The sequence below is a fragment of the Salmo salar genome, chromosome ssa02, assembly GCF_905237065.1.
Source record: "Salmo salar chromosome ssa02, Ssal_v3.1, whole genome shotgun sequence".
In the NCBI taxonomy this organism is placed as follows: Eukaryota; Metazoa; Chordata; class Actinopteri; order Salmoniformes; family Salmonidae; genus Salmo; species Salmo salar.
The window spans coordinates 33,525,365-33,542,280 of record NC_059443.1 but is presented as its reverse complement, the minus strand read 5'-3'; the positions used below and the strand labels follow the sequence as shown (position 1 = coordinate 33,542,280).

Here is a 16,916-nt window from a genome sequence, read left to right as displayed (position 1 = left end):
GTGGAGAGATATATATATTCTGGTAATATTTCAGTATGGTACATGCTTTTCTGTAGCCTTTCCTTCTCTGTCTTAGTTTCTATCTCCCTTGTCCTTTTGTTTATTTCCTCTTCTGTCCCTTTGAGTCAAATGCGTTCTCTTTTAAGGGATTTCTGATCTTACCATTCATGTATTGTGTATAATATGAAGGTGAGGTTAGTGTGGAGTTAAATGATGCAAACTTTTCCTGTTGCAGCTGTGCTAGACATTTAGACATAAAATATTAAACATAAAAGCATTACTTCACTCTGACAGTCTAGTAGTTGATACTTTATAAATGAATCATAATCAAATGAAGTAGTCTGTGGATAGTTGATTTAAATATGTACTAATTTATTAATCATTAGGGAACCATAAAAAAAGCTTAACTTCCAAAGACATTCATGGGATTTGTTGTGATAGCCCAGTCAGAAGTAGGTATTTTGGATGGTAAAAAATGTGCTCATATTATGTACAAAACATCTGCATATGCGTGTATACACTAGGCTATTCACATTTTGTCATAGTTGAATATATGTTGTATGTACTTATTTTTGTGTAACTTTTTCTCTTTGATAATATTAACACAATTGAATTTCAAGTTTAAAAAGTTTGATGTGCATTGACTGCTTTGTGTGGCTCAGGTCACCGTATTAAATCAATATCAGTGACAGTGCAGTTGGTTGACAATGCTGGTCATTCGGTGCAGTGGAGAAGCGAAGGGGGTTAAGACCGTTGGGCCAGTAACACAAAGGTCGATGGTTCGAATCCCCAAGCTAACGAGGTGAAAAAACATCTGTCTGTACCTTTTGAGCAAGGCGATTACACTTAATTGCCCCTGTATGTCTTTCTGGATAATAGCATCTGCTAAAATGTAAATTACTCTGTTTTTATAGTTCTCACTTCACTGCTATGTTTGATGAAATGCTAGTAATTTGTTATGTCATCGTAGTCACTGTCAGAAAGAGACTGGTCCGGGTCTTCCTTCACGGTAGCATCACCAATCCCCTCTTCATCTTGGACTTTTATGTTCTCATAAAGCTCAGAGGAGGATGAGCTGCTTGAATCATCTGTATAAAAGACTCACATTACCATCTACATACATCCACAATAGGCTACATGTTTTCAGCAATTGCATCTACAATGCCTTCAGAAAGTATTTATACCCCATTACTTTTTCCATATTTTGTTGTTACACAGCCTGAATTTAAAATAGATTAAATTTTGATTTTGTGTCACTGGCCTACACACAATACCCCATCATGTCAAAGTGGAATTATGTTTGTAGACATTAAGAAATTCATAAAAAATGAAAAGTGTTATGTTTGGGACAAATCCAACACATCACTGAGTACCACTCTTCATATTTTCAAGTATGGTGGTGGTTGCGTCATGTTAAGGGTATTCTTGTCATCAGCAAGGAGTAGAGTTTTTTTTAGGATAAAAAAATCAACGGAATGGAGATAAGCACAGGCAAAATACTAGAGGAAACCTGGTTCAGTCTGCTTTTCAATAGAGACAGGGAGACAAATTCACCTTTCAGCAGGACAATAAACTAAAACACAAGGCCAAATATACACTGGCCTAATTACAGTTTTGACTCAAATCGGCTTGAAAATCTATGGACAGACTTGGAAATAGTTGTTTAGCAATGATAAACAACCAACTTGATAGAGCTTGAAGAATTTAAAAAAGTATAATGTGCAAATATTGTAGAATCCAGGTGTGCAAAGATTTTAGAGATTTACCCAGAAAGACTCACATCTGTAATCACTGCCAAAGGTGATTCTAACATGTATTAACACAGGGGTGTGAATACTTATTTCAATTAAAATAGATTTTTCATTTTCTAAAGTGCAAACATTTCTGAAAACATGTTTTCACTTTGTCATTTTGGGGTATTGTGTGTTTTTATTTATGTTATCCATTTTGAATTCAGGCTGTAACAAAGTGGAATAAGTCAAGGGGTGTGAATATTCTATGAAGGCAATGTACATTACAGATAGTACATGACTCTAGAATCTACTGCACAGTTGTGATCCATGTAGGGGAATACGGGTACCTGGTGCCGCCATTGAACATAACTTAATGTCAAGGACTAGGCTTAATCTTTGTCAAGGGAACCTACCCTTTATGATAATGCATCAATGTTTGAACATTTGAAATCACCCCTTTGTATTAACGGCAAAGCCACAGGAAATAGGGGTGCTGAGGGTGATGCAGCACCCCCTAATAATTCAAAATGGAATAATAAATGAACAATTCTAATTGAACAAAAAAAAGTACAATTAGAGAACTAAGCCTTAATTACTCCTGTATGAGCGGAGAAAGATACTAATCTTCACTCACAGTCGCTAATTAGCCTGTTCTACTCCCGACCAAAAGCCTGTGACTTGTCAATGTGATTTTGTTTCACCTGAATCTCCATCTATATTTGGTTAATTCTCTGGCTGGGCAAATAAGTAGAGGTGGTAGCTCATCTATTTGTTTGCTCATCTATCACTGATTTAGAAACATTTAGCATGCAATAATGTACCCTAAATCAAGTGTAGGCCTATTGTTATGCTCGGTCGCGTATAGGCAACTCCAAAAGCCAGCAGTGGTAGTGAAATATGAACGGGAGACTCATGCTTTTGAAAGTATAGATTGCTATTATTTTCTATGGGTATCATGATGAAGACTCTCTCAATGTAAGACCCTACGCCTGCTCCCTATCAAAGCGGAGTGAGGGTAGAAAAGAGATGAAACGTGGATCAAAAAGCATGGGCTTGCCTTGGGCTCTGTTTCAAAATCACGTTTTTTTAATATGACAGCAGTTCTACACGTTGCGTGACGCAAATTGTGTGGGAAGAATATTCTGGATTTTATTCTGTTATATTTCATTATATTCTCAGCCTACTATAAAATATGTGTGTTGACTGTGACCAGTGTAGCCTAAGTGTGTCTTGTCTGTTTAATGAACAAAATAACTTGATTTTATATGCATGTCACAGCCACAATTTTATTTTTACAGGCAAAATGCCGTAAAGTCCGTCTATAAAGGGTATTAGTGTCTGTAATCTAATTGACTCTGTCATTCTGAGGTGTAGCTCTCCATAGTTTAATGGCAGATTAGAGTGAAAAACAGAGCCGGCTAATTTCCTCCATCTGAATGAGGACAGTCTCTCTCTTTCTCCCTCCCTCTGTTGGATTCAAGCATGTGCCTGCTAGAAATACTACCCTTTCCATTATTCACTGTGATAGTAAATCTGCCGAAAACTAAAGGAATTAAGTACAATTTAAATCCTCACAGATGTTTATACCCCATACCCAATGGCCTCATCTGTCAGACTACCTTAGTTCTTTGAATTTAGTTTTGACACAACTTGAAATCACATTGGTTTATGAACTTAGAGAAACCTTTTGAATATGATTTGTTCTGTTTCTTTCAGGGATTACACCGGTGGTCGTCAAATTGATTTGTCAGGTTTTGAAACACAATATGACGCCAGCAAGGAGACTGAGAATTAGTCTCTGCAGGGAACATTACACGGTTCAATGGAAATTCTGTCCACCTTTGAAACACACAAGCACAGACTCATCAGAAATATCAGGTACCTTGATTTTGATTGCTCAGTAGGTGGCAGCTCCTGTTCACAGGCTGTTGCTGATCCTGGTGTGTACCGGTTGGTTGCACAGGGGAATGTGTATAGGTGTTTTCTGAGGAGGAAATGTGCTCCCAGTGAAGTAATTACGAATCTACATATTTTCTCCCCAAAACTTTCAAGATAATACTTTCATGTACTGTTCTGTAGTGCAAAAGGCCTTTGACGTTGTGTCTACCCCATCCAGTGTTTAGACACAGCCAAATGAATTAGGTGGTGTTCTCGTGATATTGACTTGAACGGACCTGACTGTAGATGCTGTTTCACTGCCATCTCCACGTTGTAGTAGGATTCCCCAGATGATGTACTACTACTCGATCCCAAGGATGGCTCTCTTCCACAGATCAAGTCTGTGAGGGCAGTTTCTCTCAAATCTGGACCTGGGTGGTTAGCATTCCACACAGTTACTCTGTTAACCTTGATTCATGAGAATGGATTTCATAGATGCACTGACTGACTCCACAAAAGCATTTTTGGACTACAGTTATTTTGTTTATTTTTTGCTGCATTTGTGGTTGAGCATTTTAGACTGACCTGAGTCCAGCAGCTCCTTCTCCTGTGTCTCAATGTTTTCATAGCATTCCCCAGAAGATGTGCTGGATGACACCAGCGAATGCACTGGACATACAAATGGTTGTTAGTGTTAGTATGTTACAAAAGGGCTCTTATTCAACTTTTCTGTCACCATGGCAAGTTTTTAGAAAATGCTAACTTTTCTGATTTCTTGTTCTGCTAACGGTTACAGTAAGGTCCCAGATTTTAAGAGGACATTATGTCCTTTTAAGACTAAGAAGAATCTGTCTGACATGGACACAATATGATAAAAATCTGGTTCACCCAACCTGACAGTAACTTACGGCTTTGGGCGGCAGGGTTATTTTTCTCAATGCTGTCGATTGTCTCAGCAACAATATTATATTTCTCAGGAGAGTCAGAAGTCTCTGCTGTCTGCGTGGTTTCCCATGGCTCTCTGCTTGTGCTTCCTCCATTGTCAAGGACCCTGACTAATGAAAACATAAAATACCATTTTGGTTGGCACTGTGAGCAAGTCCTTGGACCACTTTCTCCCTTAATATCAAGTTTCATTTCCCCAGTTTAATTTCCCATTTCTTTTCTTTTAGAATTGCACTATTTATCCAAAACTAGGAAGATGAACTGACCAAGTGCAGTAGCCATGGCAACAGAGGGTTGGTCATTGAAGTCATAGTTTTCATAGTCAGAGTCACACGAGGCGTCGGCGTCATTCTGAGAGGGCTGTTTGGAATGGTACTGTGGAGCTGCATGAAAGGCCACATAGAAAATGTATTTTGACAAATGGGACACGTGAACTAATAAGTCATTTCCTAAAATTGCAAGTAACTAATGGGCACAGAGAGGACAAGTGCATCGGTAGGAACTCACTGTAATCAGCTGTGTCCGTGGTGACTGTGAGGAGGTTGACTCTCTCCCCTCGGTCAGTGTGTTGAGACTGGATGGACAGCTGGCGGCCATCTTGTCTTTGGTGAACCAGAAGTGCTAGTAATGAAGGGAAAGTTTTGTCTTTGAAACTTCTCTCTACCGAAGCTAGGATAATAGGTTTGTTGGCCTTTCATGTGGTATTGTCCTTATTTTCTTGTCCATCTCAAAACCAATTAAATATTTGAATTAGACCACCGTCACATTATCATTATCAAACATTATCATCCTTGTGAAATAATAAATGCTGCTTTTTTTAAGTTGGTGTGAAAACAACACTAGTGGTGGGACTCTCTTAATGAGCAATCAACCAAGCCAGTGGTATGCATACTGTTCCAGTTGGGTGATTTCCTTTGGGTACTGTATTGAATCACATTGTGTTGTTGTATTATCATAATTGGCAAACCATTGAGAAGAATATGTAATACCCTTCAGACAAAGCAGTTTCTCAGTGTTAATTACTACTCATTGATGATAGCCTGTTTGTTGTTGTTGGTGTGAACAAATGGGGAGAGTGACAGTTGAGTCTGAGGCAATGAAAGAGAAAGAAAAACGATGACTCACCAGCTCTCCTCCTGTAAGACAGGAAGAGTGAAGCATTGGAGAGGAGTGTGAGGAGGAGGGCTATAGACAATGCGATGCAGCCCCAGACAGCAGCTGTGGGAGGAGAGGACCAGCTCTCTGCACTGGTGACTAGTAGAACTGAGCCTGCTGGAAACAAGAACAAATCATAGTACAGACTAGATAACAAATTCTTCTTGACTAGTGCATATGAGCAGAGCAGACACTCTTGGTGTATTATTACACAGATGGAGGGTCGTGTGTGTCAGCATCTATTGAAGGTACCTGTGGTTGAAGTCTGGGTGTTCTGTTCTGCCGTCTCGTTGCCTGGTCGAGATGGAATTCCTGTCAGGGAAATGGAGACGTCCTCGAGGTGTTAGAGAACTAGAATGTATAACAGATGCATGGCTCACTTCTCTTGAGTGTTCAAGGCACTCTTGTTTGAAAGACGGGGAACATTTTTGCTTAAAAAAAACATTTGCTCAAAAATGGTAAATCCAAGAGGAGTTGTGTTTGTCCATCTGTGTATCTAATGATCTATTGAACCAATATCTGACTATTATTCAAAAGTTAGACATTTCAGTCAGTCATTTGGCAATTACTGCCAGGAATGTGTGCGTTTTCTCTTTAAAAAATGTACTTGAAATGTGTAGGACTCACATATTGATGGATATAGCCTTTTGAGCAGGCCTACATAATTAACTATCACTTGAGGTGTTTGAAATGGATCGGAAACATGGTCAACAAGCCATGGCCTTGACAGAACTGGAGTTTCAGACATACTAAAACGCACACTATACATTTAGCAAAAATTGTTCATTTAGATGCAAGATTCAAAACCCATGGAAGTGCCGAACAACTGTTGTCATGTTGAGGTCAAGGCAGTTTGGATGTTTTCTCACCAAGGAACTCTTGAACTTGGCTCCCAGGTTGAACATCTTTCATTGAGGGTCTTCCTCAGACAGAGCTGTTGTGACGTGGTATTGACGTGGTTTGTCTACTGTCTGAGTGACATGCATTACTTAGGCCTGTGTGTTTTTGTGCTGCCTGTGTGTGTTTCTTTTTTTTTTCGTTAATGAAAATAACAATAATTCATATGCAAAGCAGCTGTCTCTTTTCGGCTTATGACCTCTCACATCATCTGATCTCTGCATTACTGTAGGAGGATTTGAAGCTTGTTTGTCAGTATCAGTGCTGAGTGTGACTGAGACTGAGTGCTATCCATTCAGACACGCTGATAAGGTCACGAGCCAAATCATTCTTGATTCGCAATCATCAGAACCCTGATTGTCGACATTTAGCGTGCTGAACATCAGCGCTAAGATGATGGGGACCTGGTTCGCCACCAAGACACCGGATGTTCAATCATGGTAATGTATTTTACATGTTATTAGTGCACTATCCATATTCAGACCAATCTAAAGATAATATAAAAACACTATGACATGATTGTGAATACAGTAACTGACAATGATAATATTATTGCTGCAGGCTTACCTGAACAAACCACTGCAGCGTCCTCTTTGTGTCCACAGTTGTTGACTGTCCCCATGGAGGGACACTCCCATAGGTTCCGCTCGCTCCCCCCACAGTTCACCTCATCTAAGAGAACCTGACCAACACCCGCTTCAAAGGACCCGTCCTCCCCACTCACATTTAGGGCAGAGCCACAGCCCAATTGAGCACAGACCACGCCCCCATCTCTCAGGTCCCAACTATCGTCACACACCGTTCCCCATTTTTCCTCTCTCCACAACTCCACCCGTCCCTCACAGTGGTGTGAGCCTCCAGCCAATCGCACGGCCTGGTGCCCTGAGGAATGGACAGATCAACCAGTCAGTTCATAGATCATCAGATAACCTCGATAGAAGCTGGGCCTCACTCAGGATCATTAAAAAGCAGCTTGAAAATGGAAGCGTGCTGAAGGGAGGAACTTGTTGCAAAGCGTCCACAAAACACTTGAGACGGCTCATACGATGGCGCTCCATGGCATGCAATTTGCAGGCGTTACTGCAACAAAGTGTTTGTGGTTGCTTATCAACAGCGGTAGCTATTACTCTTGCTCAAGATAAATTGTTCCGATCCACTCATAAGCTTTGCAATGAGGGTCTTACCACAGGTTATCTCAGTCAGGTTAGAGCAGTCTGTGTATGAGAGCTCTGTACAGTTCTCCACCAGTAGGTCTCTGTAGGCACACTGGCTCAGACACGTTGAGCTGGAGTAGTTTAATGTAGCTGTGCCATTCTGTCGGAGCTCGTACACTGCCCCGCAGCTCAGGTTGGTACATATGTCCTCCGCCACTTTGGCCCACTCTGCAGACCCAAGGTCAAAGGTCACTGGCCTCCACAGCCCTCGATGGAGCACCTCGACAACCCCAGAGCAGTGCTGAGATAGCCTGGGGGGGTGAGATATGGCTGGAGGAATGGGGAGATGCAGAATCAATATGAGAGTGAAATACAGATGGTTGTTTATATTTCCCCATGTAGTGTAGCCACATGTACAGTACATGTTATACAGCATAATACACACACATACCCACACACATTGAATGCCCTAGCTGTTTGTTGGCCTATCGGTTGCTGTGCTCTTTGCAGACGTTCAGCAGAGCAGCCACATCCTGTGAGTCATGTCCTGTGGAAATGTCACTGGGTGGTGAATTCGGAGGGGGACACTGAAGTCGACCAACCTGATTCTAGAAACACCACGGGACCAAATACTCAGTGGTTTCACACCATGTGACACTGGAGCCTTTGGTACTGCATCTCACACTTCAGTCTTCACTTTTTTTCCCGGTTTAAATGTGGTGGAATTGAACTTCATTTAGGTTCAACAAATAGAGAATGAAAACCAGGTTAGTGTAGTATGATTATAACTGAATAACTGATTGATAGCATTTTCCTTCAAAATCTGAATCCACCGGACCATTTGATATCCTCTATGACACAAATGACAATTCACCCATTCTATTTTTATTTTTATTTTCTGTTCGTGTGTTAGAGAGAGCATGTTGATATGGGATGTTCCTCCCACTTTGCACTAATGGAGCCTTACGCATCATCATCATCATAACCCTCAGAACAATGAAAATATCATCTCACTATGGCTTATTTGCTGGTGACTTGTATCATTATAGTAAAACAAATGCCTTTGCCTCATATCATTTCGATCTCAGTATAATGACTTGTGACCAATCAAGTTCTCTGCAGGATTGTTGCTTGAGGTTGTCTCCTCCCTCTAAGAAGCACACAGACACCTTACCCATTCATCCCTCTATTTTAGCACCTAGCAATTTGACTGGATGAGCACGAGGGATTGGATTTTGGGGTTTAGGAAGGAATGGGGGGTTGTATTCAGAGAGTAAGATCGATGTAGATTGCAGTGGCCTTCGGAACCAAATGAAGCTTGATTGGAGGCTTAGGTTCTGAGGATCTTTTTAGCATAATACCAACCATTTAAATAAAATTGGAACTTACTTAGATTGGATGTCTGCTGCTCATCAGTCTCTCCTGACCCAGAGAATTTCCCCGGAACAGAGTGGTCTTGATTTAGAAAGGCTGAAATATGACAAGCAACAACAAAGTAAACTAAGATAAATGAAAAATGATTGTAGTTATGAGTATTAATGCAGCTGTCCAATCAGTTATTTCATCTTACCACGTGTTGTCAATGCTATATGAAGCCCAGGACACACAGCGATACATTAAACAGGTTATTGAATTTGGCTCTAATCAGAATAATCTTTTCCATTTTGTAAACTGTCTGTTGATGGTATTTCAAGGTGGCTACAAAATAGTCCCATTAGAAGGATATAATATGGAGTCTGTAAATCACTATATTTACGTTGGATTTTGTAACAGCTATTATCAACTGCCTCAATTAGTTAATTTAGTTGTTAGATGGATATGCCATGAATAACATCTGTGGCTCAATGTTGAATGAAACAATTTCACACTAGCAATGTTTGAGGAATCAACGCAGATAATGAATCATCTTTGTGAAGCAAAATAATCGTTTGTTCATGCTTTAACCCATGACACAGCTCTCCTCCTCAGAAAGCAATTCATATTGAACTATCACTTTGTTTATGTATCACTCTGTGACAAATTAGTGATTCATACAAAAACATTTTACGTTTCAGCCAATCATTGTTTACTAAGGTTGGTTGATTTGAATTCCCTGCACTTTTATGTTGCGTCAAGCCGTCTTTGAATCTTAGCTAGCGAGTGTTCGATGAATCGTATTGGCTGTTGCAGTAAACTCCTTGCATTGGGAAGTAAAGTAATCCTCTGTAAGATTATGCAGCATTTAGCCTACACCTAATTGGCATCACTCCGGTCAGTCCCTTTTTGTATGAATATGTTATTACTTTCTTGAACACACCAACACATGCTGTCAAAAAGTAGAATAAAACGAAACAAACAGAAATGAATTGTAAAATATGGTGATGTTGAAGCATAATAAAAAAGCAAATGTGACTCCACTGCCAACTATTTTGATGTGCATATCTTTAGTATTATCGAACAACTCATACAATTCTAAAACACATTTGATGCTGTGTTTGATGTACATAGAGTACAACCGTCATACTTTCCTTCAAAAGAGCCAATGAAGATAATATAATTGAATACAACAAAGTAGAAATATTCTATTAAACTATGTTACCTTGAGAGAGAACCAGAAGTGACAGAAGTATTGGCGTCCTGAACAGTTCCATCTCACAGAAAACAGTTAGGCCGGGGTCCTTTGAGCATACTCCTCAACCGGAAACAACTTTGTTCTTTTAATATTAATAACAATCAAACGAGAAATAATGCACGTTACTGATCTTATCATGAATTAAGTAGTGTGCTATATGTCAGAACTTGTGTACTCACTATATTTCTGTTTGCACGGCTGCAACTTGTGGTTTTCCACAAGCATCGTCTCTGACACAAAATCAAATAGGCTTCTGTCTGTAGAGCACACTTCTTTCTCAGACACAGACTGGCTTTGTGATACACCCACTTTCTTACACACAACTACAAGATGTTTAATTGTTGGCTAACACCCACGACAACTAATTTTAACCTCCCAACAACGCTCAAAAAAGGTTGAGTAAACAAACAAATTCATATGCAATTTAAAAGAGGTTTACCCAAATTACTATTATCTCCTTATATTGATAAAGAGGAGCATGTAAAATGAATCGGACCCTGTTTTAGGATTCAGGAGAACACAACAATACATCTACTTGAAAAGCCTTATATGCCAGAACATTTTTGAGAAAAGCTGTAGATGCTGGCAATACTAAAACTATATTATTACAGTCTAAAGAAGAAGAAGAATTTAAGCACTGTTTGTGTGACTGTGAACAAAGACCAACTCCAATACCATTCAGCTGGTAAATTATAGGCCCAGAGTAGGGGAACGCATGGAAGGCCTGCCATACACAGTAATGGAATCTATTTAAGGCTATTTTATGATAGCACTTCAAACATCCTGAACTTCAGTACGCATAGGCCACCATTATTACCAATAAAGACTAAAACAAGAAAAAGTTTCCCTTTATGTGAGGCAGCTGAACTTAACTTGAATGGACTAGGCCTTAGCTTTACCATAGCCTTATATATAATTGAGTACCCATATACCAAAGGTCATTTCATTTGAAATAAAAAGCATTTATCCCGTTCTTGAAGACACCTCACAAACCTGAGGGCCAGGCAGGAAGTTATTGTGGAACCTTCCTCATCCACACAGCCTGGGCCTATTTCAGGGAATCTAATTAACACTATTGAAGCTGCCTGGAGGCAGGTTTAGGGACGTAAATACAAACTGCCTTAAGTCAGCCCAAGAGTCAGAGAAAGTGAATCATGCTTCACACACCTTCACCCTGTTTCACCCTAACACCCTTTAGAATTGTGTTTCTATTCAGTTGGCTTCTCATTTCATTTGATTCATCACATAGCGCCAGAAGACCTTGGGTTTCTTAATGCTCTCCATGAAAGGTGACTTCACTTTTAATACAATAACTTCATACTATATCAACCATAACAAATACAGTCAACATACAGATGTAGGATATTAATTTGATCACCCTGTTGCAGGAGAACCTTCCTGCATTGCAGGAAATGTAAAACTAGTAGTGTATTTGAGGTTTAAAAAGGCGGCGGAAGTTTGTAATTTCCACTTTGAAATTTGAGACTTGATTTTCCCCTAGGAAAAATATCAACCCCTATACATGTTTTAAATTAATTATAATCCACATCATAATTCTCATTTCTTGTTGCTGCAGGATTATTTTCAATGATGACATTCACTTCTGTCGTCTTTCTTTCATCTCCTCTCTCACCCCCACATCTCATTCCTTTGTATCTTTTGGGGCAGCTTTTATTTAGCTTAATACATGACTGACAACATCTAAACCGCCGATGGCAAGGTAAATAAAGGATTGTCAGGATGTGACAGATGGGTGACTTGCCCAGAGTTGTTCTGGGGGCAGAGTAGACTTTTTAAGTCATATGTCAATCACATCTCTCCTAAATGACAGCTCTGCAGACATGCCTGTGACATGATGGGAAAATATATAATCAACTGAGTATCCTAGTGACTGATACAACAACCATATAGCCTTTTTTCAGTTAGGTAAGCTGAGGACAATGAAAAACCTTAGTGTTTCAGAGTTAATTATTACTTGAGTTAAACCTATATCTTAAATTTGTATTACAGTACCTTTTATTGTTATCCCTGCAGAGTATCTCCAAATGATGCCATGAAGGTTCGTTCCCATGACTAAATGTCTCTTCCTTTTTATATGATAATACAATTCCTACCTACCTTTCCAGTCTGGTGACTTTATCACCTCCCACTGCCCTCAGGGCCTTGCATAAATCAACGCAGACTCCGTCATTAGCATAATGCGGTCACAATCAGACAATTGGCAATAGAGATTACCTGTCACTGAGTGGGGCTTGAGCTGTTCTCACCTTATTAAAATGATCACTGTTCCTCCCAATGAAATTGGTATTATGGTCTCCTGGTCTCTTTTATTACATTTACTGTTCCTGCCATTCCTATTGATTAATGAAGGAAACAGTGTTTCAGCTTCAGAGTGATAATTTCGACTTGAACTCTTATTAATCAAAATAAACAAAACCCCAAAACAGGTTGAATATTGCATTCTGCATTCAAAATAGTACAGCATTATGAAATCAAATGTTTTAACAAGTGAATTATTTATGTTCCAATTACAATTACCCTCTTTCACCCCCATTTAATCTTACTTATGGTGTCCCTTTGTAAACTTAGGAACCCTATTCAATCACATGTTGTATTAATAAAAACAACTCTTGCACTGACAGAATTGTTTTGTTCCCAAAACTAAACAATGTTTTCAGGAAACTCAAATGCATAAAGTTTAGAACTCTTTGGTTGTCTACGCTGTCGTGCTACAGGACAGCTATCTGTTAGGAAATCAATGAATAGTGTGTAGCTTTGATGTCTACCTTCTCCAGTTTTTGATGGGGAAACAATTTCTGGGAAATGTATGCTTCACAAAATGCCAGTAGCCCAGCAGGCAGACACACAGAGATTCTATTTATATAAATCATCAACTCCCATCTGACAGAGCCGCACCTCGATTGAAATGAAATTGATAATTTTGGACACTGACTGAATACCAAGCATGTTGGTTTGGTAGTGCAGCTAATATGTTGCCAAGGAATACGAGAATTTGAACAAAATGATTATCAACGAGATTCAGCTAAATGTAATACATGGAATAGAATAAAAAAAGAAATGAAAGGACTTGATTACTCTCCTTTCAGAGAAATTCAGTAACCATCTCTTTTCCATTTATTCATGTTTTGATTTGTTTTGTAAGAATGTTTCAAAGAGAACTTGTGATTTTTTTCCAACTCTTCTTTGTGTCAATCTTTATTTTTTGAAGTTTTACATAGAGTATATGCTTTATTAAAATGTCTTGCACAACTCAAACATGAATTGTACTCCCTTTTTGAACCAGCCCCAGCATTTGCAGTGGGGCTGTACTACTCTACTGAAAACAGTAGAGATTGGAGCCAATGTTATGCTTGAATAATCCAAAAAGGTTTTGGAGAAATGTCCAAGCACGGTCTACACTGAATACGTCTAGATCATTTACCAGAATTTCAGACTGAAGTCAAAATGTATTTTCAGTTTTATCTTAATTCTTCCCTTTTCGGACATATGCATAGTCTGTTTTATGAGGACCGTTTTTTGCAAACTAGAAATCTGGGTTAAAGGATAGGAAGAAAGAGCACATGGTAATAAGTGGTGAAGATATTCTGGAGATGGTGTACAGCAGTTTGGAGAGCATCCTAACCATCAACATGACAGTCTGATACAGCAACTTGAATGTGAGGAGTAAAAACAAGCTGGACACAATTGCCAGCCAGAAAAATCATCGGTCAGCCACAGGAACAGCTGGGCAACCTCTTCCATAGGGCAACCAAAAGGAAGGCACTGACTGTTGTTAGTGACCCGTCCCACCCTCTACACACCCTCAGTTCAAGAGGCTTCCCTCTCACATTCTGATGTTATATTGTGCTATAGAGAGCAGATACAGTTGAAGCTGGAAGTATACATACTTAGGTTGATTAAAACTCGTTTTTCAACCACTCTACACATTTCTTGTTAACAAACTATAGTTTTGGCAAGTCGGTTAGGACATCTACTTTGTGCGTGACACAAGTAATTTTTCCAACAATTGTTTACAGACAGATTATTTCACTTATAATTCACTGTATCACAATTCCAGTGGGTCAGAAGTTTACAAACACTAAGTTGACTGTGCCTTTAAACAGCTTGGAAAATTCCAGAAAATGATGTCATGGCTTTAGAAGCTTCTGATAGGCTAATTGACATCATTTGAGTCAATTGGAAGTGTACCTGTGGTTGTATTTCATGGCCGACCTTCAAACTCAGTGCCTCTTTGCTTGACATCATGGGAAAATCAAAAGAAATCAGCCAAGACCTCTGAAAAAAAATTACAGACCTTCACAAGTCTGGTTCATCCTTGGGAGCAATTTCCAAATGCCTGAAGGTACCACGTTCATCTGTACAAACAATAGTATGCAAGTATAAACATCATGGGACCAAGCAGCCGTCATACCGTTCAGGAAGGAGACGCGTTCTGTCTCCTAGAGATTAACGTAATTTGGTGTGAAAAGTGCAAATCAATCCTAGAACAACAGCAAAGGACCTTGAAGACGCTGGAGTAAACAGGTACAAAAGTATCTATATCCACAGTAAAACGAGTCCTACATCGACATAACCTGAAAGGCCGCTCAGCAAGGAAGAAGCCACTGCTACAAAACCGCCATAAAAAAAGCCAGACTACGGTTTGCAACTGCACATGGGGATAAAGATTGTACTTTTTGGAGAAATGTCCTCTGGTCTGATGAAACAAAAATAGAACTGTTTGACCATATTGACCTTCGTTATGTTTGGAGGAAAAAGGCGGAGGCTTGCAAGCCGAAGAACACCATCCCAACCGTGAAGCACGGGGCTGGCAGCATCATGTTGTGGGGGTGCTTTGCTGCAGGAGGGACTGGTGCACTTCACAAAACAGATGGCATCATGAGGTAGGAAAAGTATGTGGATATATTGACGCAACATCTCAAGACATCAGTCAGGAAGTTAAAGCTTGGTCGCAAATGGGTCTTCCAAATGGACAATGACCTCAAGCATACTTCCAAAGTTGTGGCAAAATGGCTTCAGGATTCACAAAGTCCTGACCTCAATCCTATAGAAAATCTGTGGGCAGAAGTGAAAATGCATGTGCGAGCAAGTTGGCCGACAAACCTGACTCAGTTACACCAGTTCTGTCAGGAGGAATGGGCCAAAATTCACCCAACTTATTGTGGGAAGCTTTTGGAAGGCTACCTGAAACGTTTGACGCAAGTTAAACAATTTAAAGGCAATGCTACCAAATACTAATTGAGGGTATGTACATTTCTGACCTACTGGGAATGTGATGAAAGAAATAAAAGCTGAAATAAATCATTCTCTCTCCTATTATTCTGACATTTCACATTCTTAAAATAAAGAGGTGATCCTAACTCACCTCAGACAGGGAATTTTCACTAGGATTAAATGTCAGGAATTGTGAAAAACTGAGTTTAAATGTATTTGGCTAAGGTGTATGTAAACTTCCATCTTCAACTGTATGTCTGTCTTTCCCCTCAGCTTTGTGGAGCACCAGTCAAAGCTCTGACATCTCCCCCCATCCCGGCTCTGAAACTATTTCCCCCTGGCAACTCTGTGATATTGCAGTAGTACTTAAGTCGTTTTTAGGGTTTCTGTACTCTACTTTACTATTTATATATTTTTTAACTTTTACTTCACTACATTCCAAAAGAAAATATGTACTTTTTACTACTATACATTTGACACCCATAAGTACTTGTTACATTTTGAATTCTCAGGCAAGACAGCAATATGGTGCACCTATCAATATAATGGGTTGTCATCCCTACTGCCTCTGATCTGGAAGACTCACTAAACACAAATAATGCATTTGTAAATGTCTGAGTGTTTGTGAGCCCCTGGCTGTCCGTAAATTAAAAAAAACAAGCAAATTGTTCTGCATGGTTTGCTTAATATAAGGTATTTGATGTATAGCATTTACTTTATACTTTTTCTCAAGTATGAAAATGTAGTACATTCTCCACCACTGTACTTAATTAAGTACATTTAAAACCAGATACTTGTAGACTTACTGAAGCAGTATTTTACTGGGTGACTCACTTTTATTTGAGTAATATTTTATTAAGGCACTGTATCTTTACTTTTACTCAAGGATGACAATTGAGTACTTTTTCCACCACAGTCTGAAAAGACAGTTTATTGGATGTTGCTGTGAATTTATGGGGCTGGTAATTGACAGTGGCAGTTTGAGTTGATGGTGGAGATGAATTGAAGACTGAACTGAAATGATAGTAGGGGTGGGTATATGGGAGAAGGTGATGACAGATATAAGAGTGGTATTTGTGTTGACACATCTTCTGTTCCCACTCATCCCGTCTTTTCTCAGTCTGTGTAACTATGTCCAAGGCCTGCCTGTTTCCTGTGTGTGAGTAGGTGGGTGTCTTGGAAAGTAAGTATCCACAGTCATTAGGCTTGAAGAGACATGTTTCATTTTATTTAAAAAATGATGTGAAAAAGCTACGTTTTCAGGATTTCATTCATAAAAAGATCAAATATTTCATATTTGTAAAAATG

The 16,916-nt window shown here is 39.4% G+C and overlaps 1 protein-coding gene across 2 annotated transcripts; it reads right to left on the bottom strand.

Moving 5' to 3' along the window:
* Positions 1-348: 348 nt before the first annotated feature.
* Positions 349-10,673, bottom strand: LOC106581307 (T-cell differentiation antigen CD6). Of its 2 annotated transcripts, XM_045702646.1 has the most exons (14): positions 10,553-10,673; positions 10,341-10,448; positions 9,152-9,232; positions 7,793-8,092; positions 7,176-7,490; positions 5,964-6,023; positions 5,682-5,828; positions 5,064-5,177; positions 4,823-4,939; positions 4,520-4,666; positions 4,197-4,280; positions 3,908-4,042; positions 3,616-3,717; positions 349-1,088 (listed from the first exon to the last, which is right to left on the bottom strand). In XM_045702646.1, the coding sequence occupies exons 2-14, from the start codon at positions 10,390-10,392 to the stop codon at positions 946-948; spliced, it is 1,797 nt and encodes a 598-aa protein (XP_045558602.1). In that variant the 5' UTR covers positions 10,393-10,448; positions 10,553-10,673; the 3' UTR covers positions 349-945. The 2 variants fall into 2 exon arrangements, with proteins under 2 accessions (XP_045558602.1, XP_014018757.2); XM_014163282.2 differs by having other exon boundaries at positions 5,682-5,825; positions 10,341-10,663.
* Between the last annotated feature and the right edge of the window lie 6,243 nt (positions 10,674-16,916).

Coding starts and splice junctions, on each gene's coding strand:
- LOC106581307 (XM_045702646.1), bottom strand. CDS start 10,392: ATGGAACTGTTCAGGACGCCAATACTTCTGTCACTTCTGGTTCTCTCT. Junction 8,093..9,151: donor GCAGCAGACATCCAATCTAA/GTAAGTTCCAAT, acceptor CCATTCCTCCAG/CCATATCTCACCCCCCCAGG. Junction 1,089..3,615: donor ACTGAGCAATCAAAATCAAG/GTACCTGATATT, acceptor TCTTTTATACAG/ATGATTCAAGCAGCTCATCC.